The sequence below is a fragment of the Labrus bergylta genome, chromosome 2 (genome assembly GCF_963930695.1).
Source record: "Labrus bergylta chromosome 2, fLabBer1.1, whole genome shotgun sequence".
Classification (NCBI taxonomy): domain Eukaryota; kingdom Metazoa; phylum Chordata; class Actinopteri; order Labriformes; family Labridae; genus Labrus; species Labrus bergylta.
The window spans coordinates 20,993,034-21,016,741 of NC_089196.1; the positions used below are offsets into that span (position 1 = coordinate 20,993,034).

Below are 23,708 nucleotides of genomic sequence, written 5' to 3' on the forward strand. Positions count from 1 at the left end.
TTACCATTCTAATGAAATAATTATAGTGGTATTATTACCAAAACTAGTGGTACAATAATTGAATGATCTGTTATAATATTTCTTTATGTTGTTATTAAATCAATCGGCCTTTACCTTCACCTTTACTGACATAAACTGTTCTTTTTATACATTGCCTTTTGCGTTCAGCTGCTGAATCACTTCTTCGCTGCTATATTAAACACATTTTCTCACCACCTCTTCAAGGTCTCACCTACACTTATTATTATAATTAATCTGCCTCCACAATTTGACAACATTGCAATTAAATTAGACCAACCCATGTATTGGGGTCAAGTACTGATCAGCCATCATGTTATCAGAAAAGGAACAAGGTGTATTTACTCTGCTGTTGTTCTTTTCATCCCCTTGATTTAAATGTGTGCACACACAAGCATGCATGCACACAATCACACACACACGCACACAAACCTAATCAACCTTTCAAGGACAGAGCAATTAGCTTGCCAGCCCATTGTGTGGACAGGTACCAATATGCAACCACATTATTCCACTTTACAAACAACAAAAACTACCCAGCTGCTGACAGAGAAAGCTGAAAAAAAAAAAAAAAAAAAAGTTTGATTCAGTCCTACCTCTCTGCCGTAGAGTACGCCTTTCTCTGACACATCACCGCCAACGAACTGCTTCCCGGTGCCATTTCCTGTTTGATCTCCCACGCCACCAGGTTGCTTGGTTTCACCGCAAGGAAGTTGATGCCTGACTGGAACCACACCCTGCAGAGACAAAGAGAGAGAAGAAAAGGCGAGGTTAATCCTCAGTTCACACCAGCACATCATAAAACAAAAGAGGAAAAGAGAGCGGAGTTGTCATAGTGACAGTTAGGGGGAATTTGCTTAAAATTGAATTGGCTGCACTTGGAGTTTCCCTGCCCCGATTTTCTGGCGGATTTTCTTTAATCCCTGATACGTGGCAAAGTCTCTTTGTATAAAATGCCTTTAAAAATTGATTTGCACAGCTGGGTGCCACCTCCTGTGGTTTTAGTTGGAGAAGACAAAGACATGAGTGGATAAGCTGTTATGAAAGATAACATTTTAAAAGGGATAGGTGCTGTGTGAATGACGGAGATTATATCCAATAGACAAAATGCAGTTTGGCTAATGATAAAACAAACAACAGTACATATCTCAGTTATATGATTTTACATTAAATATCCCATTTCCTCCTCTCATCAGTAAGTCTGTCACCACATTTACCCTTCATCTTTTCTAACTTTTCCTTATCTTACCTTTCTTTTCTGAGTCTGTTCCTTACTTTTGCTTTTTTCATGTCTACCTTTGGTCCCTCTGCAGTAAGATTACCACCATTCATCTCTATATAGTCCTCATCCCCTCTTTATCATTAAATCCTGTTGTGTCTTCCTTGTTTCCCCCCCTCTTTTCCTGACCCTCTGTTCTTTTTCATCCAACATTTTCGTTTTATAGTCTATATGATTTCCTCCCAAGTTTCTCTTGGCACCAACCCCCCTTCCCTCAAAAGTTATATCAGTTTCCTATTACATTCAATACCCCTTCCTAACCCCTTTCATTCAAATGCCCTCCTTGTTTCTTGTCCTTCTTCTTCATCGACCCCCCTTCTCACAATCTTTCTTTTTACTTTCCTTACCAGGTCTCCTCTTTCATCCCTTTTCCTCACCTTCCTCCTTAAGATTTCCTTCTGCCTTTCATCCATCCCTCTGTGATTTCCTTCGATACCTTCCTTCCTTTTTTCCTTCCCCAGACACCTTACTTCATCCCTCCTTCAGCCCCTCCTCCATCCTCCAATCTCAAAGCATCCTATTCTTAATCTCTTTATCTTCTCCTTGTCCCTCTCCTCGCTCTAATCCGTCCCGGTGTGTTTTGTTCTATTTATCACCTTGACAAGACCCTCCCTCAGTTTATAGACACACTTTACAGCCACACGCACACACAAACACGCACATGTGCAAACTTGTGTACTGCTTTTCTCATTAACACACATACTTTACAATAGTTTTTGGCATACAACTATGCAAATACCAGCACAGACTTTCTCCCTAAAACACTTTTTTTTAACTCAGAGAAGAGAAAAAACGTTTCAATCCTCTTTGTCTCCTTTCTCATTATTACTCTCTACTGTTCGTCTCGCTTCATGTCGTGCCAGTAACTGCCTGCAAATATGTCACGGCGGTCCCTGGCTGTGCGTTCTGTACATATGTTTGTCAGTGTGTATGTACATACACACCTGTGTCTGCTGTTGATTAGCCTAAACAAGATGCTTTTCTGTGTTTGTGGCAAGGGAATGTGTCTCTTGTGAAAACTTCAAAACCCACTTTTTTTTTTCTGCTTCACTTTCAACTCGTTTTTTCTTGGTGTATGTTATAAGGAGTGAAAAATGTTCCCAGATGATCATTGTAGTTTGTGTTTGTGTATTAATTTTGGGAAACAATGAGTACTAAATTAGGTGTGAAGCTGCCATAAACTATTTTTTTTTGCAGATAGGGCAGCGTGCACATTGTTTGAGTCGTGGTTTGTGCTCATGCTTCCAAGTAAACTATAGTGTGTGTATGTGTGTAATTGTGCATGTGTGTGCAGAAAAACAGCATCAACTAATGAGTGATCCTCTAAAATATCTACTATCATAATTTAACAACTCAATGTCACAATAAATAACAAACGAACTAAATAAGAAACTATAAAGGATCATCTGTGTCCTTTTCCTTGTCCCTCTCATTTTAGTCACCACCCTGATCCTCCTCCCTCTCTCTCTCTCCCTCCCTCCCTCCCATTGATGCACCTCTTCCTCAAACAAACCAGAATTTAAGATAATTCACTTCAACAGGAATGTGCTGCAACCTGAGTGATGCAATTAAAGAACAAAGCTCAAAGCACTGAACGAGTAAAACTACCCAATTATAATTCAAAAACATTGGATGGAAACTTGTTTGAATTACAGTACGACAGATGACGAAATCAGTAAAACATTTTTAAAAAAAGACCCACTAAGTTAGACTACAAACCCATCTTAGGTTAATCAAATGATGCTATTTATCCAGCACTTTGTTTTGTACACATTCCCTCAACAACCAAAGCAGAACCCAAACTGTGACAGGCGTAAAACTCCAGCCCACGTTCGCCCAAAGCCAGCAGAAAGTGAAGGCCTGTCACAGATCGTTCTAGACCCACTGCCAATGATCACATCTGACATATTATTTGAGGAGTGACAACCAAACACAGCAACAATTATCTGTGTCAAAACAGGCAGAAAATACATATTTAGTATTCAATTGTTTGGTGTTAGAATGGAGCATTAGGCAGTTTATCACAGTAACAGTAAAGAGGTTTACTCATCATGTCACTCACTACCGGGTGAGACTGTCATCTCCACTGGACAGCATTTGTGGATCCATAAAACCCTTCATTAAGCCTGTGTTTCTCACAAGCCATTTTTTGATTTTTTTGTGAGGGGTCATGAGAAATAAATACATTAAAGATTCTTTAATTGAGTCAATACTTGGACCATCTCACTGACTCAGCTCATAGTTTGGTTTGATAAATGAACTTTCACCGTTTTAAGCTGCTTAACGTCTCTTTTAACATTAATTAACACTTTGAATGCAATTCTGAAAACCACTTGTACTTAAATCCATCTTCTTAGTGTGAGAGAAATCACCCTGAAGTGTTGATAGAAGCAGCATATCCATGATTTGAGAATTTCATTGTCAACAAGAAATGTCAAGTCATTGGCACAATCGCGCGCAATAGTGGGACAGAACAGGGGGAGGCACCTCCTTTCAACAAAGGCTCTCATTGGCTGTTATGAGGTGGCTAAAAGCAATAAACAATATGCAAATGAACCGTAACAACGATGTCAGCTAAAATGTTCAACATGAAGCAAACAGAACATGTTCCAAAAGGAGTAGGATGAAGTTTCCACTTATTTTATCCTACTTCATATCAAAGCATGAAAATAAATAAATACACAAATCAAACCATGTAACCAGCTATCGCACTCTCTACTCTTCTCTTTGTCTATGAAAATGTGTTTTTTTTTATTTTTTTTTTTCAATTTCTTACAGAATAAAGTTTTGGTTTTGTTTGAGTGTATTTTCAAACTGTTGAACAAATCCATCTAACAGATGCGAGGCACTAACTCTTCCTTTTTGTTCAAGCACACACTTCATTAAGGTTAAGGTTCAGCCAAGAGTGACCCTTGAGTCAAATACTCCCGTACTGTCCAGTCAGTGGAGTGAATTTGAAACAGAATGGGGCTGTCAGTAGAAAAAGCTAGATGGATTGAGCTTGCTTTGACAATATATACAATAAACCACAACACCTACATAAAAAAAAAAAAAAAATCACATAATGACAGAAAACAGACCGCCACTCTTTTCCCATAGTGCCTCTGTCAGGACTTTGGAGCGTCTGGGTGCGTATCTGTGAGTGCGTGTCTGTCAACAAGCAGGATGACGGACAAGGCTGCGTCCCTAAGCTGCCTCTGTCAGATCTGAGTACAGCAACAGAGTCTGACAAGTGTCTGTGTATCCGTCTTTGTCTGTCTGCCTGTTGTGGGTTTTTAGGTAATGCAGGAAGACAAGCCAAACTTCTCCTGTCTCTCTCACTCACTATATTTATCACCCTTTGTTTCATATTTCATGTCAATGAGGCTGCTCGGTCTCAAACCTGGAATTTAAAACGGGCATCACTTACTAATCTGTGATGTTTTTAGAGGCAAGAATTTCAACATCAACTCCGGTGTAATACACTTGAAGCTTTATTTACAGCAGAAACATTAACAGGCCATCCGTTTCCTCCCTTGCTCCCTGGGTGACACTCATACATTACACACTTTCACAGCTCCAGTCTGCTCCTGTTGGCCATTGAGTAGCTCACAGAGCATTACGATTGATTTTCTTTGCCTTTTTTTTAGCTGGAGCCCTGCCTTGTTTATAGGCATTTCAACACTAGTTTTCCAAGCGGAAAAATAAAGAGCAAAAGAGTAAGTGAAGGAAAAAACCAATAGGGCATTATGCCAAAAAGCTAAAGCAGGCTGAGAATAAGCATTCCCTTTGCTGTTTTAAATCACAACTTTAAATGCAGAATGTGTTTCTGTCACGGTGATGCTTCTCTTTCTTTCTTTTTTCTTTTTTTTTTTTTTTACCTTTTGGAGTTGTTTTTTGTTTGCCCCACAGGGGTCCCTTTACCTCGCTTATGCAGATTGTACCTCTGCTGCAATGTGGCTCTCCCTCCAAGAGCTTTTGAACATGAAGGTTTTACTCAATCTTTAGCTGCTGGCTGGTTAAAATATGAGAAAGAGGATAAATATGCCAAAAGAAACAACACGATTTGAGTATAGTTTTTGTCAGCTAAAGGACAAATAACCTCTCTTCATTGCTAACCTTCTTTATTTGCCTCTCAGAGATGTAATACTTATTTTCCTCTGTTTACCTCTGATATCTCTAACACCTAATGACTAACGGAGGAGAGCAGATGAATGCAGAGCAGGGTCATGAGGTATGTGGATGAAGTGATGCATATTTAAAGCTCAGCTTATCCACACAGGACTAGTGACCCAGGAAAGCAAACAATATGTGCTTGAAAAGGATAACAGATTGCAGAATCAATTAAGTTAAATTAATTCTTATTACATCTAACCCTGTGCTTTAAAGAAACTATACACATCCTCACAGCCTTGAAATCGCTTAATTCTCCAAGCATGGGAAGAAAAAAAAGGTAATGTTTTTTTAGATTTATTTCAGGTGATTGTACATGCGTTAAAGGATGAGGCCTTACATTTTTATCTGCCTCTGGTTTGCATACACACACACACACACACACGCACACACACACACACACACACACACACACACACACACACACACACACACACACACACACACACACACACACACACACACACATGCACGCACACACCTGATCTTGATAACCTGAACAAACCTGCACTATATCTCTCCCTTACAAAGAATCACAATCAGCACTAACACAAGGTCACACAGACCTGAGTCACATGTATGTCTGTGTGTGAGTAAATCAGTGTAGTATGGTTCGTAAATCTGGACACTTGGTTTCCTTGAAGAGCATCTGATGATAGAGGGACAGATTTACGCTCAACAAAGAGACAGACGGAGAGGGCGAGCCATGGGAAGATGAGGATGAGGCATGTAACAGAAGAGCCCCCCCACCAAAAGAACAAAAAAAAAAAAAAAAACATTAACAAGCAATATGCTGGAGGCTTGTAGATGCATTTGAAGTCAAAAATGAATGACCATCATCTAAAACCTTAAGCATTCCCTCAAAATATGTTGGGGGTGTAAATATTCCACGAGTTTAGAGCAAAGGTATGTTGGCAACAAATTCACAAGAATGTCTACAAGCCATTTTATTCCTTATACCTTCCTATCTTTTTAGTACTAAGGGCAAGGCATGACTTCTACAGTGAGAGGCTAACTCAATGTTGCTAACTCAGTACCTTAGTAGAATTGAGATAAATAACACAAACACTAACAATCATGAAAAGTTGTCCTATTGGTTTTGCTTGGTTTTCGGTCCCTTGTGACCTTCCACTGAATGCAGTTCTTTTATATTCATTAATTTTTGGGGGGATTACTAGACTGTATACCATACTTAAAGCTGCTATAGTCTACTCTTTTTTCTGCAGGGCTCCGGCCTATGCTCTAGAACCTTGTTTTACCGACCTGAATTTTGGTATGAACAAGTGTGTGTAGACCTATTCTGTTGCTGATTTTATCCATGAAAACTATTAAATTAATGTTCATTTTTGTAAGTCATGAATCATTCCCCCCCCCCTATGGGACTTTGGGGTCCCAGCTTTTCTTAGATACAAGTAGGGAGGGCTTCAAGGAAAAAAAAGGTTGAGAACCACTGCTATAGAAAACCTCCTCCTATAGCTAACACAAGTACGAATGTGTACACTTTAACGCCACCACAGACACTAGATTCACAAGGCTGGTATACTGCAAAATACTAAGAGCTAACCTTGTTTTGAAAGGTGAAGTCTGCATTGTGTGAACTTGTTTGGAAGAGAGGTGAAGGCAACAGATGTTTATTCATGTGTTGTGTGAGAACAAAAACGTCCTGCAAAGTCATTTAAGTATAGATGATAAACTCACATTGTTGGCACGTACAGTGGCTTCCATTCATGTCCTTCTAAGCTCCTTTTAAAGTGTTATATTCTGTGAAAGCCTTTGTGTCTCCTCCAATGTAACCTCTGTATATGCCTGCTGTGAGGTAAATATATATATATAGACTCCAGGGAACCTCCTATTATAGCATAAGCCCTTTTTGCTTTAGAAAGGCTGTTTGACAGAGCCATTGGGCTTTAGAAGGCTAAAAACTGACAGATCTTTTCAGGAAGATCTCGACTCAAAGGGCTTAGTTAGTCTGTGAAGACTTAAAAGTGATCTGGATGCATTAACAGGCATCAAGTAGGTAAACAATGGTTAAGGATTTAGAATGTAGATGTCTAAACTTAATGTAGTGCTCCAGCTGTCTTTTATCAGGTTTTCATGAGTAATTCTTCAGCAGATCAGTTCATCAAAGTTACAAATGAAATAAAAAAACACCTCAAAAGAGCAACCTGCAGTAACCAATTCCTATTCTGAAGACGATGATGTTCTTAAGATCTGAAGGCACGAACAAACACGGTTGCTAATGTACACAGGATGCACAGAAAGCTGCTTGAGGTAGTAAAACGTCTGAGATGTGATAGGAAACAAGGCACCAGTCGCCTGATTTGGCTCAAAGGACCTCTCACAGACTAATCAGGGAATGAAATGCAACAGTAAGGCGTAGGGATGGCGATTGTTAGGATTTGATCGATTCCGGGGGTTGATACCGCTACTGCTTATCGATATCCTCACGATGCTACTCTACATTATTTGGTGAAAAACTAAACACATGACATAATAATAGGAAATCAAGACACAGGGCTCTCCCACGGGCCAAGAGACAGAGAGAGAGAGAGAGAGAGAGAGAGAGAGAGAGAGAGGGGGCGAGATAGGGAGGAGGCCGTGCATGCATGTTGACAGAGGAGCAGACGTGACAAAACTGTAATTTAATCTGCAGCCTGATGTAAAGCTGTAGGTAACCGCCCTCAGGTAAGTCACTGAAGTTAATGCACATCATCTCTCATTTAACAGCGACAGAGTGACAGCTTGTCTCGTATCCTCCTCAGGCTGCAGAGATATCGGCTGATCCCCCGTGTTATTAAGAGCAGGAAGTAATTCTTCGATCAAACACGTGCTGCTTTGTGTAACGATAATTCTCTGATCTATTGATTCGTCATCAGGCATACACGCTTGTGCAGCGTATAAGGAAAACGTTTTAATGCTTCCTGTGCGTGCATCACGTTGTGCCATCGGTGTTTCTGAAGCAGACCGTAGTAACGATGAGCGTCGCCGTACATTTCTTTTCCTTTCTTTCAATTATTTTGCTCATCTTTATGGAACATTGAGGCCTCCTCTCAGCTGAGCATCGACGCACAGACACAAAGAGGGGCAGGGTGAGCACACACAGAAAGTCATCCTTCTGTTGCTATTGACATTGATTTTAAACTGAGGATCGTGACTCTAAAACGTACAGGAAAAGACATCTATAGCTTTTTAATCATAACTATTTTATAGACTGAACAACAGAAAAGAATAAGACTGTAAATAATGACTAGTACGCTGTTTGGCAGACAGCCAGCACTTATGAAAAACCTTGCTTTAAATAAGATGAACCAACATAAATACAACGAAGAGCACTGTGTTCATGAGCTCAACTGTGCTCTCGGTACTGGTCAATCACGTACCAGTACCAAAACGTACCAATATTTGGTACACATCCCTAATAAGGAGACTTTTGCAACTGTAATCAATTTGGTGTGTATTGTTGCCGTTGTACAACTTCTAAACATAAAACATGATCACTACCAATTTTAGATGAATTCTCCATCCCAGTTGCATGTCTTTGATAGAATCTCTAGAATAAAGAGAACATTTCCAGCATGTGTTCGAGAGCATGTTGCAGACACTTCACCCTTTCCCCCTCCTGCCAATCTCAGTGTTTCTCCACTCCACTGTTTTCTCTTCCACCTCACTTATCACCTGTTCCACCATCTGCTGTTGAAGGGAACTGTCACTCTTGGATGTTTCTCCACAAGGGTCTGAACTCAGAAACTAAAAGAGGAACTTTAAGTTCATGTTTGTGTTCTAATCTGAGAACTACAGAACAAAACTATAAGTTCCTGCAGGCATGATAGAAGAGTTCAGTTTTGGGATTTCTGAATATGAATTGGGAAAGACTGCATTCAAAAGCAAAAGTTTTCTTTTCTTTCTTTTGTCTTTTTCTTTTCTTTTTGTGTTTTTCTGAAGCAAATCAACCAGTGTGTTCCTACACCCTCGCTAACATTTTTCATTTTTGTAGAATGTCTTTAAAAGCTTAATCCACTTTTACTACCAGCTTCTAAAATATGAATCAGGGAGCTCTGATATAGCCCTTATACCCGTAAGATGATTGCAATAGAACAATCATTCCTTTGGTTTTCATTGGAACACATAAAAATGTATTTTTTCCTCTCTTGTGAGCTTTTCCCTTCTTTCTTAATACTATTCTCTTAGGTTCACAGTGATCCATAGCTCGGAGCTTTGCATTCAATAGCCTACTGCTGGTTTCTCGTAATGTTCAAAGAATATAAGCTCATTGTTGCACTCATTGCCATGCTGCGCTAGATGAAAGCGTTAGCTAAATGCCTAAAATGTAAATGCTTAAAATGTAAATTCAAACCCAAAAGACATTCTTCTCGAAACAAAAGAGCAGACCCCGAGCCATATGCTACGTGTCAGAAAATGTTGTACAGCGGCAGATGTGTTGAGGAGACAAAAGTAAAATAAGACATATTGTCTGTCTGAAGTTGTAGTTCCAACAGATGTTTCAGGGTACCTTGATAGAATCTGTAGGAGGCACTGGAGAAGTCCAGCCTCATGATCAAGAGCATGTCCAACAATTCTTATGCTTAATTAAAGCAGGGAAGACAACTTGTGACAGTTTTTAAAAAAAAAATCCTATTTGATGTTATTGTGTTTCAAGTATAAGGACCTGAGGTGGTAATTGAACGAGCTGAGGTTTGGCACTGTCGTATTCCCAGAGTTACTCCTTTTTTTTTTGCCATATTCGTGCTGGATGGAGGACAAAAACATTGGTGACGCATGTCAGCTCAGATCTGCAGGTGTTACAAGAAATTTCTTCACAATAAGAATGTGAGTCTTTGACGTTATTTCAGCTTTCAGGGTGATGAGAACGCCATGAGGGTTTGACACTCATTTCTAGAGCAACTACTAATTTTTACAAATTTTTTTACCGGATAGAAATAAGGTATTGTTGCTTTAGAATGTAAAATCAGGTCTGTAAGTGTTACAAAGAAATCCCTCCACAATTAGATTGAAATGTTCTCAAAATGTAGTGTCCAGTGCGCTATTTTTGTACAACATTCATATTAAAGATATCAGTGTTTATCCAGTAAGTTCAAAATGTCTTACTTTACAGGACTCTCTTTAAGATCCTAATATGTGACTTCACTTGACGTACTGTAGGTTAGCTTGGTTCACCGTTTTGGGATTCAATAGCCAAAAGATTCTCCACTTATCTTTAGCCCAGTCAAGAACAAACTATATAGGAGAAAGAGTATCTTCTTGCATAGTACGTAAGACACAGCAGGACTTTTACAATGAAAGGCTATCTCTATGTTGGCTAGTTCTGTTCATCTAAAAACTCCAATAAACACTTCTGCATTCTGAATCCTGGTTTTACTGAACGTTCTGAAATCACAGCTTAAGATTTCCATCACACAGCTTAGAGGACATAACATCTTTATCTATAGTGGAATTACTGAAAAAAACTGAGGAAACCTGGAAAATATCATTTATCATTGAAAAGTTTGCCAAGATATCCCGTGGTTTGAATGCCATTAATAATTCATGACCTAAAGAAACAGCAAAACAGTTTAACAGCAACGATTCTTTAGGCGCATACACAGATGTTTGACAATATTCAACACAACACCTGCATCTCTCTCCACACATTCTGGAGCAGCGGTTGTCTTTGGACATGAGTGGTATTCAAATGAGTCAACTGTCAAATCATTAAAAATCTCGTTTTCTGTTTTTCTCGCTTTTTGAGAGGCAGACGCGAAAAACTGTTGTTGTGATCATAAAACGGAAACACTCTACAAGTGACGAGTTGTTAAGGATTTGAAGTTATAAAAAGTTGTTTCAGTTGCAAAGTGTTAACAACTTGCTCAGTTGTTGCTACAACAAGTTGCACTTCTGTGATCATCGTTATTCCTGGCAAATCAGATCAGTGTTTAAAACAATGCTGTGCTGAAGGGATTATCACTGAGCAAGTTTTAGACTATAGTTTATATATATAAAAATAACATTCAAAGCTTCAAAACAGATGATGTGTCAAAGTATCAGAAGAAAAGAAAATGAACAGCTCCTATATACAACTTTCTTTAGGGGTATTTATATATACTGTATATATATTGTGCTTTTATGGTATAGCATTCTGTTTGTGTTCATTTTGATGATGTTGTGAGAACAGGTTATTCTGCACTAAATTTAAAAAGGAATATTTTTTCTAGATATACTGACTCTTAGTTCAGTGCTTCACCAAAACCTTGAAAGTATGCGTTTTTTTAAAGTCAGAGTGATGGACAGATTGGAAGGCACGGGGTTAAGAAATTTTAAAAAATGAACAGGTGGATCTGTACTTTTAAGACGTGGTGAGACAGATGGGGAGCTGTGAGTTCAGAAATTCATAATAAACAGTTGTTAAACATCTGAAAGAAGGATGTAAAACAGCTCTGTTATGCCGGCCACAGGTCAAATGTGTCTCCCTGTGTGAACATCTGTTATACCATGCTATCCAGACTGTTTTTTCTCTTTTTTTTTCTACTTAGAAATGATCTACCGCTCTCACTCTCTATTTTTAAGGGCCTTTTTCTCACTAGTTTTTCCTCTTTCTTTGTTGTCCTTTTACCCTGTCTTCTTTTTTTTCAACCTCTGCCTATTCTTTCACTCCCCTTTCTTTAGTGCACCTTCTTCAAGCAGTCATCCACTCCCATCTATCTTTGTTTCTGTTTATTATTCTCTGCCTCTCCTATTTCTTCCTTAAACCAAAGCAGCATATTAAACTTAACCTTCCCTGAGTAGCCTCTGACAGCAGTAGAAACCATAACCATGACTGATGAAAACAAATGTATTCGATTACATTTTTGAGACATTGTTAACAAGGAAACAGCTTTTATGGTGTGTTCAAAGCCAAATCACAGCCTTTCTTCTGCATTAACCGAGAATGCACATCTAGTGGCCTAGTGAAAAACAACGCTTGTTGTCAGTGTGGTGAAAGTAGCAGGATGTAATTGACACCATCATTTTGACTCTGACACAGGAGGTCACTGATTCATGATTAATATCGGCAATCAACATTTTTTTTGATTTAACAACGGCAGCGACCATTTTCAGCATCTTACCATCAGAAAGTTTCATTTGGGCAAAATCATTTTGTGGATAAAACAGTACCATACACCAATGGATTGTTTTATCATAAGTCACCTGTATGGTTAAGATTAACCCTTACCCTTGCCCTTGTACTAGAAACAGTTGGTATCACAAATTAAGCAAAAACTGAGTAGAAATAGGCAAGAAAAATATATTAAACTAAAAATGGAGCATATGAACTGGAAAAAATTCATTGGCACACCCAATGAAGATTCCTATCCACTTGAAAGATGAAAAGTTGCGGCAGTGATAGAGTAAGAAAATGAATTAACAGGAGATTGTGACTTCCCCAAACTACTCTCTTACTACATCTTGTATGGCTGTTTTCTCCACGCTATACAGGGGAATTAGGGCAGACTTAATGCACACAAGTCTCTATACTTGCATACTGGATGGTAACACACATTCATTTACATGTCTATGATTTCATGGAAGTCCAGTTTGATTTGATGCTGAATGTCAAACAATCATTTCTGTCTGGCGGACTTTGTCACTTAGAATGGCTGTTATGTTTGAAAAACTAGAAAGCAACACTAAAATCATATTGTTGTGGCTTCTTTTCCTATCACCCTGGAAATGATTACGTACCCAACAGTTGCCTAATGTTTTATGTAATGAAATGTTCCAAAAATTGGCCACAGCATAAAGACCAATGTTTCGTGAAATTGTCAGTATTTCAGCTGTTCATTACAGGCTTCAGACCAACACACAAACCAAAGACTTAAAGGCCTGATGACCATCCTCTCAAACTTTATCCTACCAATAACATGCACAAGACCCTTTGTACATGAAATATTTGCAAAACCTCTTATATTTAATTTGCAATTTTTAGTGTGCATTTTTGACTGATTCCTGAATCAGAACATACCTTCTCCAATAGAAGTGAGAGAGCATCCCCCAAACCACCCACATAACCACACACACACAACTGCTGTCTCTTTGGCTGATTTTCTCCACAGACACACACTCTCTCTCCTTGAGCAGCTGGCTCCCCAGTTATATAAGTTTACTGCAAAATAACTATTGTGTAATAATGATGAAAGCTGCTTGGAACAAGGAATGTGTGCAAGTATCTGCTTGTGTTTGTGTGTGTGTGTGTTTGATTTTGCGTAAAGTACATGAAGTAAACATGTGGGTTTCCTTACGCTACATGCCTCTTTACTCAATTGTATGGCTTCTTATACATGCCTGTGTGGACATATGTTGGCCTCACTTGGGTTTTTTAATTATGCATGAGTGAGGAAAATGCCATCAGTTGCCTTCTGTTCCAGACATGGTCTTTGTTTTTGCACTGCTGCACAGAATGGGCCCTGGCACCACCAGCCCTGCAGGGGAAGCCATTATAGCAGCCCCTACTCATGCATCCACCCTGCATCTGTCCTGCAGAGCAGTAAAGATGATCTTAAAAGACCATAATCTGCAGGAGTTTGATCTGGATGACGCTCAGTAAAAATGACAATCATTTAGCCAGCTGCTGAGACTTCCAAAAACTAATTTCCTGACTGATACTTTATGTTTTTGTTTTGCATTGGACCTGAAAATGCTGTTGAAATTACTTTGCCATCAATGAAGGGTGACTCAATTTATTCATCCACCAAGCAATTATTTGTGCTTTCCAGCATCCATAAAAAGAGTGGAATGTTATTACAAAGTTGAGCAAAGTTTAATCTTAAGAACAGATTCATTCTTTATGCACCATCTGGTCCAGGACACAATGCTAAGAGAGTCAGCATGGACATGATGTGATGTGGAATTGGACTGTGAAGAAGATGAAGAACTGTACTGTGAAATGCATAGAGGTCAATGCAGCGTGAGTACAGTAGCTTCAGACAATTGTGCTAAGCCAGCTGTTAAACACAGCTGGGGAGCGGTGTGATAACCAATGACCATGAATAGAGTCATGACTACATTACAAATGCAGTCAAAGCAAAAGGTACTTTATTGAATTCATGTGTGTTCTCAACAATCAAAACGGTCAGCTGTTTTCAGGTTTTTTAAAAGAAAGGGGTCATTTGCTGATTGTTTTCTTTCATTTTTACACAGCAATACAGATATGGCAGACTTTTTATTGATTCAACAGGGGTAATTTTGATCTCTGGCCATAACTTGTCATTGTTGCAAAGTATGTGTGCATTGGTTTTGTCAGCATTTGAAGCTTAATACTGTTACAAGTCACATTCATGTAAAAGAATAGTCAATAAGTAATGCTGTTGAGGTTTGCCAAGCTTGCAATGTTTCCTGAAGCCTTTTCTTGTTGAGTTGGCATGCTTTTGGCATACTCAGGGATTTCTTCCAGTTTCTTCCCTCAATCAAAGAACATAAATAGCTAGATGAATCAGAACCTTTGTTGAGGTGTGTTAGCCCTGGGATACACCAGAATCCTATTCATCCAGTGCCCACAACTTTTAACAGAATGAGGCTCTTTAGAATATGGATGGATGGATAAAATAATGAATGGAAGCTAAGATCTGCAGTAACAGAGGCCATACATAACTTCAAGTTTCTTTATGCTCTGGATTTATTGGGCATCAAAAAGGTATTTGAAATACAACAGTGATAAACACTGTGACAGTTCTAAATTTTTCTGGGTGAGCTGCATGTGTGAATGCAAACAGCCGAATATGACGACGTTCAATCTGAAATGTTCCTGACTGCCCCCTGATAAAAATGTCCCTGTGATGTCGGGGTGAAAATGTCAAAATGCAGCTGGAATTATTCAGAAAAAATAACCATGTCACCCCCTCTCCCGCATGCAGAAGAAGGTAGAGACGTTTATTTCCTGCACTGGTGCACGACCACACATTGTATGCAGGCGACCTGTGCGATCTCCTGAATGAAACTGCTGCATTATGTTTTCTCTTTGCCAATATGTTCTTATCCACTCTTTTGTTGCTACAATGAATATTTCAGGCTACATGTAGCACTGATTTACTTGGATAAAAATGAAAAAATGAGACATTCGCCAATCTCGACCAACAAGGATAGCCTCACGCTGTAAGGTGCATGTGTGAACAAGCAAGTTAGGAAGATTTCAGGGTTAGCCTGCCTGACATTTTCTAGACATTTGTAGGAGTGCATATGTGAAAACTGCTTAAAAGTCTGAGTATCCCTTTGTGTCATTCCTACATAGCATAACAGGTACAGCAATCTTTTCTTCCATGTTTTGTACAGCAGGCACACAAAGCGTTTGCCAAACTAAAACCAACTTGTTACGGACTCTGTTTGTTGTTTCAGTCTCTCCTCTTGCAAGATGAAGCAAAAGTGTGGCAGTTCAGCTTGCACACGGCCATGCGTGGGCCTCTTACAACTGCTACCTCTGCTCACATTTAAAGCAGGACACCGATAATGTAATGTTTACTGCTTGATGCCTGGATACTGGATCCTTTTCAAACAAAAAAACCCTCACACATGGAATCAAACCGCCTACTCTTCTTCCCACCACACATGGGATTAGAACGACATATTTCTCTGTGAACAAAGACACAGACAATAGAGGTGGGCTGTTGGCTGCTGTAGTAGCTTTGAGCTATAGTCCTCTGGGCTGAGATCCCAGATTAGCAGTGTAGCAACCAGCTGCATCACGGACCACCTTAAGAAGACAGCAATTCTTTAGGAGGACTTTTACCATCTGATCAAATCAAATCAGATCAAATTGAATCTCACAAGATTAAACCAAACCACAATGATGGGAAATTCCTTTAATTTGACATGGCATTTGGTTTATTTGTTTTGCTTCCATTTAGAGGGCGATGGCTTGGGTTTATATTTGTAACAGAAGGAGAAAAAAAGGCAAGTACTACTGAGAATGGTTAAGATACTTTAGTATCATTTCCCTCTGACTCAGCTTCTCAGATACCAGAATGATTGTTTTTTTTAGGATTGAAAGAGGGCCATAAAAAGTTGGTGGTATTGTCTTTTTTGTCTTTTTTTATGAACAAAGACATCCTACAAAGATGAGATAAATGTGGAAAGGAGAGTTGTTGTATTTTCACTGAACCAAACAAAGTATAATGGTGCAAGCTTCCCTGGTAAATACCCAATGACCCTTTGGGCTCCATTTTTCAATGGTTCTTACAAAAAAAAAAACAGACAGGTTCAAGGTTTGAAAGTTCAAGTCTGTCTCTGAGAAAAGCTCACACAAAAACATTACTGTGGTTAAAAATGTACTAATATTGATCACACATTAACCAAAATGGTGCCAGAAGAAGGTCGAACACCAGCTTAATGAGTCCATTATTGAGTCAGCTGTGTGGTTATTTTTGCCTGACTCTTCTGGTAAATTGCCATTCCAGCCCCTTGTCTAGCCCTTGTAGCTGAACCACAACACCCAGTCACAAAGAAAAGCAGGTGGGGTCAGCTGAAGTTAACATATCAATGTGACTCCCTAATTACAAGATATTGGAATAAAAACAACTCGCAACTTTGAAAAGTTTTGATGGATGTTATCAGGCACCTTATTATGGCCTTAAAACTTAATACTGAATATGATACTTTGTACAAAACATTGTTCTTTAAGCCTTGGTGATGTAGACTTGTTGACACAATAATTTGTCTCTAAAACCATAAACTTCCAGTTAGGGTAATCTGGCAGTTATCAAGGGAAACTTTAGGTAGTCACTAACATTGATAATGAACAGGAGAGTGATTTTGGTGAAAGCAGTTCAAACACCAGGGAGAATATTAGGACAATATGGGCCTCATGTGGCTGAGAACTGCTTACTCAACAGAGCAATAAAGCTCCATGCAGCTCATTTGGATGAAAAGATAAAAGTGAAGAGTCCAAGACTTCATCCCCACATTTACTATGCCTGGAAGAGATCCAAAAACACCTCATCCCTTTCAGGGGAGCAGATGGCAAATATGAGTCAATCATTGTCGGAAAGTTTGATTGGTTTTTACCAAATAAAGCATTCCATTTCAATAAGTGTCCATCAATCACACACGTAACACACACCTTAGACTTTTAAACGGACCCATACAGTACACTGATCATGCTAGTTTTGTCAGCCCAGTTAATAAACACAGCTCTCAGTAGGCTCTAACACTAGTTTCTAAGTTACCAGTGGGCAAACAGGACAAATAAACAACAACAACAAAAAAAAAACACAGCAAACATCAGGTTTGATTGACAACCACAGCTGGTTAGAGTCCTATATGTGATTTCTTCTGGGTGGATGTTGAGTTGTGCTTTAAGTAATGGATCCTTTGTGAAGCAGAATACATTGAATCAATACACTTTAAACCAATGTAGATTTATAAAAGTTTGTAAACCGCAAAAGAGGCTGAATGCAATCTGCTGTGATGTGATCCAGGTACCCATTGAGATTCACCTACTGAGCTTTATTTTTCTAAACAGATGTATGCATTCAATTGCAGCTTATTGTCTGCTCAAGAATGTATTCTCTCAACACCGGACTGCAAATGTAAGGCAAAGGAAGTCATTGCCCTAAATCCTTTGTATATATATTCATCCTAAAAGCCCTGAAAAGCCCGTAATCTATGTTGTGGTCAGAGGGTAGCTAAACAGTTCCAAGATTGGTAGAGCAAATGCTTAAACTAAAGTATAGCTCTTACTATATTTAATAGTACTGTTACTAAATCATTCAGCTAGAACATTTACTGAAGAAAACATCAACAGGATAGACAACAGGATAAAATCGCTAAAATAAATTTTGAGTTTGCAGGGTAAACTTTTTCAGCACTATCTGAGATCAATCATCAAAACTTCCACCTTCACAAAACAACAAAATGTGTAAAAAAACCAAAAAAAAACACTAGAGCTGCCTTGGAAATCAGATTTCAGTCTGCTAATGTACTGCTGATCTTAAGTGGAGCTAAAAGGTTAAAACAGTCACCTGCTGGGGGAGAGATGCAGCACTTCAGGGGGGCATTACTGTCCTCGCAATTAATAACCTCAGCAGAGGTGCACTTTAAATAGCTTCCATTCTGTCCTTTCTTCTGTGTGTCGATAACCCTTGTAAGATGTCGAATCCCGCTCATCACCACAACCCCACATAACAAGGGGCAGTGATTGTGATGTTCATAGTGGCTTCTTTTTTTATTTTACAGATGCTTACTGGGTGCCTGTGTATGTACTGCAGGCATTTCAAAGGGAGCAAAAAAAAAGAATAGATTTAAAATGAGAGGCTCTGAGAGAAGAATGGTATGAATTGTGAGGCAAATATGGTCAAAGATCACCATGAAGAATGAGAGCAGAAGAAACGGCAGCATGGAGAAAGGAGAGATCAAAGCAGGCAGCGAAAAAAACCTTCCAGGAAAATAATTACCAAGAAAACTTGGACCAGCCCTACAGTACCTGTTTGCATTTCACACCAATGCTGACTAAGTGTGATAGTGTATGAATACACAGTTCCTTTATTATGAGTAGAAACTATCAGCAAAACTGTGACGCCTTGAAACAAATTCAATGGATACTTACAACTTCAAACAGGAACTCAAGTAATTTATATTCATGGTGAAAGGGTAAGTGTAAACTGTTTAACTTTAATAACTTCCAATAGGCATGCACCAACCCCTTTTCCAAATATGGTAACCTTTGGCTCCAGAAAACCAACATGGACGGTGCCAAATGCAACTCAAGACATTTCTTTAGCCTAAAAAACCAATGGCTACATCCACAAACAGGTCAAAATCTTGCCACAGCATCCAACTTCAATTGTGAGATAACGCTTGAGAGTTTAGTAACTAAGGTGGTGGTCAGTGTGTTTAGGATTATATCTGCTAAATATTAGCATGCTAGTATTGACCCACTGAGCATAGCTCTGATTCTTAGGTAGCTTGGTCAATCACTCTGGGTAATAACCCAGGACACTTATGCAGCCTCAGTGTTCTGTGATTTGACCAGCTGTCAAAGAGATTAAAATTTAGGAGATCCTAAGGTGACGTGGAGCTCACAAGCAATGTCACACCATGTTAGTTCACACATTTGAAAAAGATGTTTGTGATCTTTGAGTCATGGTGAGTGATGGATGTCTAAAATACTTTTTATGTGACTTAGCCTTGAGTCCCGTTTGAAAGTTCTTTAATGGTGTTCAAAACCCAGTACCACTCAGGCTTTATCTAATTTCTCACTTTTGAAATTTCCAGTTGGAATAATCTTTACTCCAGGACTTGGTTATCCATGTTTTTTTTTTTTTTATAAGTGCCTTGTTAAGCTTTCTTTTTGTTGCAGAAAACAAAAAGTAAACAAGGTGAGAATTGGTGATTGAGAATCACTGGCAGGAATGACACTGAACTTTATCAACACTCAAAACTGACTCTGTTTGTGAAAGACACAATACATACAATATGAAAAAAAAAAAAAAATCAAGCACATTTTCATCATGGACACACACATTGACAGAGACTGCACAAGTTTTCAGGAGTCAGAGAAGGCAGACAAGGCATCAAATTAAGAGGAGTATGCTGTATGACAAAAGGGATGAAATTATAGGAAAGAGAAGATGAGACAGGGAGAGGACATGGGGAGGAGGACTGACAGTGAGATGAATTAAGAGAGAAGAAGAAATGACAGGACAGCCACAATGACCTTTAAGAGCTGAAGAGAAATGGATGAACAAATATAGTTCACACAGCAGCTTCGTGTTCACTACCGCTTGAGTTTTCCTTAGCGTGTGCGAGTCCCTGCCTGTGTGAGTTTGACAGACGTCTCTGTCCGGTCATGTCTGTCTTTGGTCCAGGTGCTGCAGTGTGATAACAGCTCCGCCCCCCTCCCCTCCTCCCTCCTGGCCTGACTAAGTCTACTAATTCAACGAACCACCGACGGAAAGCTTGTTTCCATCCAGCTTGTAAAAACATCCTGTGTGGATTTTTAGGAGCTCATTCAATGGGTCTTTCTGAATTTATTCGCCACGGCTGACTCATCTACCCTGCAATATGTAGTTAACATCAAAGTGACAAACGGAGGTGGTAGTAGCCTAATGGTGAGAGAAGCATGCTGGCCAGAGGGTCATATGCACCTTGATGACTCCCAAGCAGGGGAGAGTGAGTGAAACTAAGTGGTACAAGTCGCCTTAAAAGTGACACTGAGGCACCCGGTCTGCCATCTGCAACACAACACAGGACTGATGTTGTACTGAGCAGCTCCCAGGTGGGCATGTTTGTAAGGTAAATAGGTGTGAAACAGAGGGCTGCTGTTGAAGCATTTCATCAGCAACTTTTGAGTAAAAAAAAGTTAAGGAAACACACTTAAGGCAAAGAAACTATCAACAATTGATCCTAGATCTACAAATGGCAGGGGCATGACAAACATTTGTACAATAACACAAAAAAATATATATATTTTTGGTTTGTTTGCCAAATTATAACTGTGTTGAATTTTGGGTCTCTTTATCCTTGCATTTTTATTGTTGTGAGTTCAAGTGTGACCTAAAGCTCTTGGGAGGATTTTTCATCTGGTTACAAAAAAGACTGAAATTATTGTCGATACCTCTACATGCCAGATGATCAGCATAATACTGACTATTTCTATATTGTTATTATGATTAATTCCCAGCTATTCTTTGACTTTTTCCAAGGCAAAGATTCCCAATGAGTGTTAGCTATGACTGATAAAGAATGCTGGAGGAGAATTTAGTCAAAAACACTGCTTACACAAAATAAACAAAGAGGTAAGACGTTATGCCACATAAGTATAACAAACTCTTTTTCATTTTTTTTTGTCCTTTTTGTTTTGAAAACCAGAAGCTGCTTCGCATTTTCTCATTCAAATCATTACACTTTTGGATTCAAGCAGTGTTACTGCTCACAGACCAAAGAATGACTTACAGCATGGCAAGCTGAGTCTTAAAATGATCCTTCATTGTGCGTGCATAGAGCTCCTGATAGCTGACGAAAAACCCTTGTCCACTTAAATGGTTTTCAGAAATAATGATAGTGACGTAACTTGGAACACAGAATAAGTTTGTTGAAAAAGTTTGAATCCAGGCCAGCTGTTTGTGTGCGTCATAAAACGTGTGACTCATGATGGCTGGTCAAGGTTTGCTGTGGTGCCGAACTTCAGAGAAAAAAAAAAAAAGGTAAAGCTTTTATTTTGAGCAACTAAATATAATTCAACACAGGGAGATGTAGAGAAAGATATAGCTCTGTTTTTTTTGGCCAGTTTGCTACAGATCAGTGCTATAAAGAATCAAATAAAACTAAATTAAAACCTGTTCTGTTGGTGCTGTGTAAATAACAAACTACTATACTCTACTCTATTTGTTTTCTGTATTTCTGCCTGCTTATCACTCCCAGACACAAATTAAACACGAAAAAAGCTTATGCCAAAGTATTTTACCTAATATCTGTGAAAGAAAATAATACAAGATGTATTATTGAAATTGAAATAAGCTACAACTTTACTGGTTATATTAACGTTGAAAAGCAATGTACCTGAAAGATTTAAATGCCTTACAAAGTTATGACATTTAACCAAGAAGTCTGAATCCACATAACATACTGAATAAAGAAAATGATTATGGGTGCAAAAACATATCGTGAACTAACCTTTAGGATGATATTATATTGAATGGATAATAAACTGCTTTGATATAGTGCTTTTATCAGAATCAGAATCAGAATCAGAATCAGGGTTTATGGAGGGGCATGGTTATGGCGCTGAGCTAGACACTCGTGGATTTGTGAGCTCCTGGCGATTTTCAACCGAATTCCTGTAAATTATCCTTTGACCGCATTTAAAAGTCTTCCAATAGCAGGTGATTACTTAAGAGTGGATAGCTCTAGAGAGTTAAGAGCTAATTAGCGTAATTAGGACGGGGGAGATTGAGCATCATATTGCATTAAATGCGGATGATGCTATCTTGTTCCTTACCAATCTTAGTAACTCGATTCCATCACTATCAAACATGATTAGTCAATTCAGTACCGTCTCAGGTTTTAAAGTAAACCAAACAAAATCATCTATCATGTTTTAAATGAACAGGAGAGAAACAACCCAGTGATACAGCATCAATTTCTAAGTGCCAAAGATGGTTTTAGATATCTGCGTATAATGATTACTCCATCGATCCGTACTCTTAGTTCTTTCAACTATGATCCTCTATTAGAAAAGGTTTCAGAGGATGTAACAAGGTGGACGTCTTTGCCTTTATCTTTAATTGGACGGATTAATATAATTAAAATGAATATACTACCTACATTTTTACATCTTTTTCAGTAATTTCCTTTGTCTCCTCCATCTTGTATTTTTTCCAAACTTAAAAAGCTGCTTTCCAACTTTATTTGGAACAAAAGGAAACCTTAGACTCAGACTTTTTCTTTTGTATTTGCCTTACGAAAGGGGAGGGTTACAATTTCCAAATTTTGATTGGTATTATTGTGCAGCCCAACTACGCTCTTCAATGATCTGGTTCTCAAAGGATGTGTCCCTGCCCTGGATACAAATTGAATTGTTGGCTTCTAAAGATCTAACTCTGACTACCTTTTCATACTCAGCTCCCTTTAAGAAATTAAGAAAATGTACTGTAAACCCATTTGTCAAAAACACCATTGTTGTCTGGCATGTAGTACAGATTTATATAGGGGACTCCCCCTCTCTATCATGTTTTGCGCCAATATGAGGCAATGAGCATTTTACCCCAGCCACAAATGACATGGGCTTTAAATTATGGTCCAGTAAGGGCATAAATATGGTACAAGATCTTTATAAAGACAAAACTCTAATCTCTTTTGAGGAACTTAAGATAAATTATGACCTGCTGAAGAAACACTTTTTTAAGTATTTACAACTTAGAAGTTTTGTCTTGACTAACTTGAATAATTGGGGTCAACAGCCAACTTTGTCCACTTTGGAAGAAATTTCCATAAAGGACTGCTTAAGCAGAGGTAGGATTATTGAGTTTTATAGTATTTTGGCTGAGAACCATAAAGACAACAGTGAAAGTAAAAAACAGGGGTGGATTCAAGACTTACAAGAGGACATTTCAATAGATGTATGGAGCACAATATGTAAAAAGGCGCAAACCCAAACTATTAATACTTGCCTGAGATTAATACAATATAACTGGTTAATGAGGACTTTCACTCCAGTAAAATTGAACAAGTTTGATCCTCATATTCCTGACCTATGTTATAAGTGCAGTTCACACCGTGGCACTCTATTTCACTGCTT

At 38.7% G+C, this 23,708-nt stretch overlaps 1 protein-coding gene across 1 annotated transcript in view; it reads right to left on the bottom strand.

The window, feature by feature from the left end:
• The window catches only part of si:dkey-215k6.1 (transmembrane protein 132C), a 241,505-nt gene that overhangs the window by 110,618 nt on the left and 107,179 nt on the right, over positions 1-23,708 (bottom strand). The window contains exon 4 of the mRNA XM_065948557.1: positions 615-755. Within this exon, the coding sequence (XP_065804629.1) occupies positions 615-755 (141 nt within the window). The remainder of the gene's footprint in view (positions 1-614; positions 756-23,708) is intronic.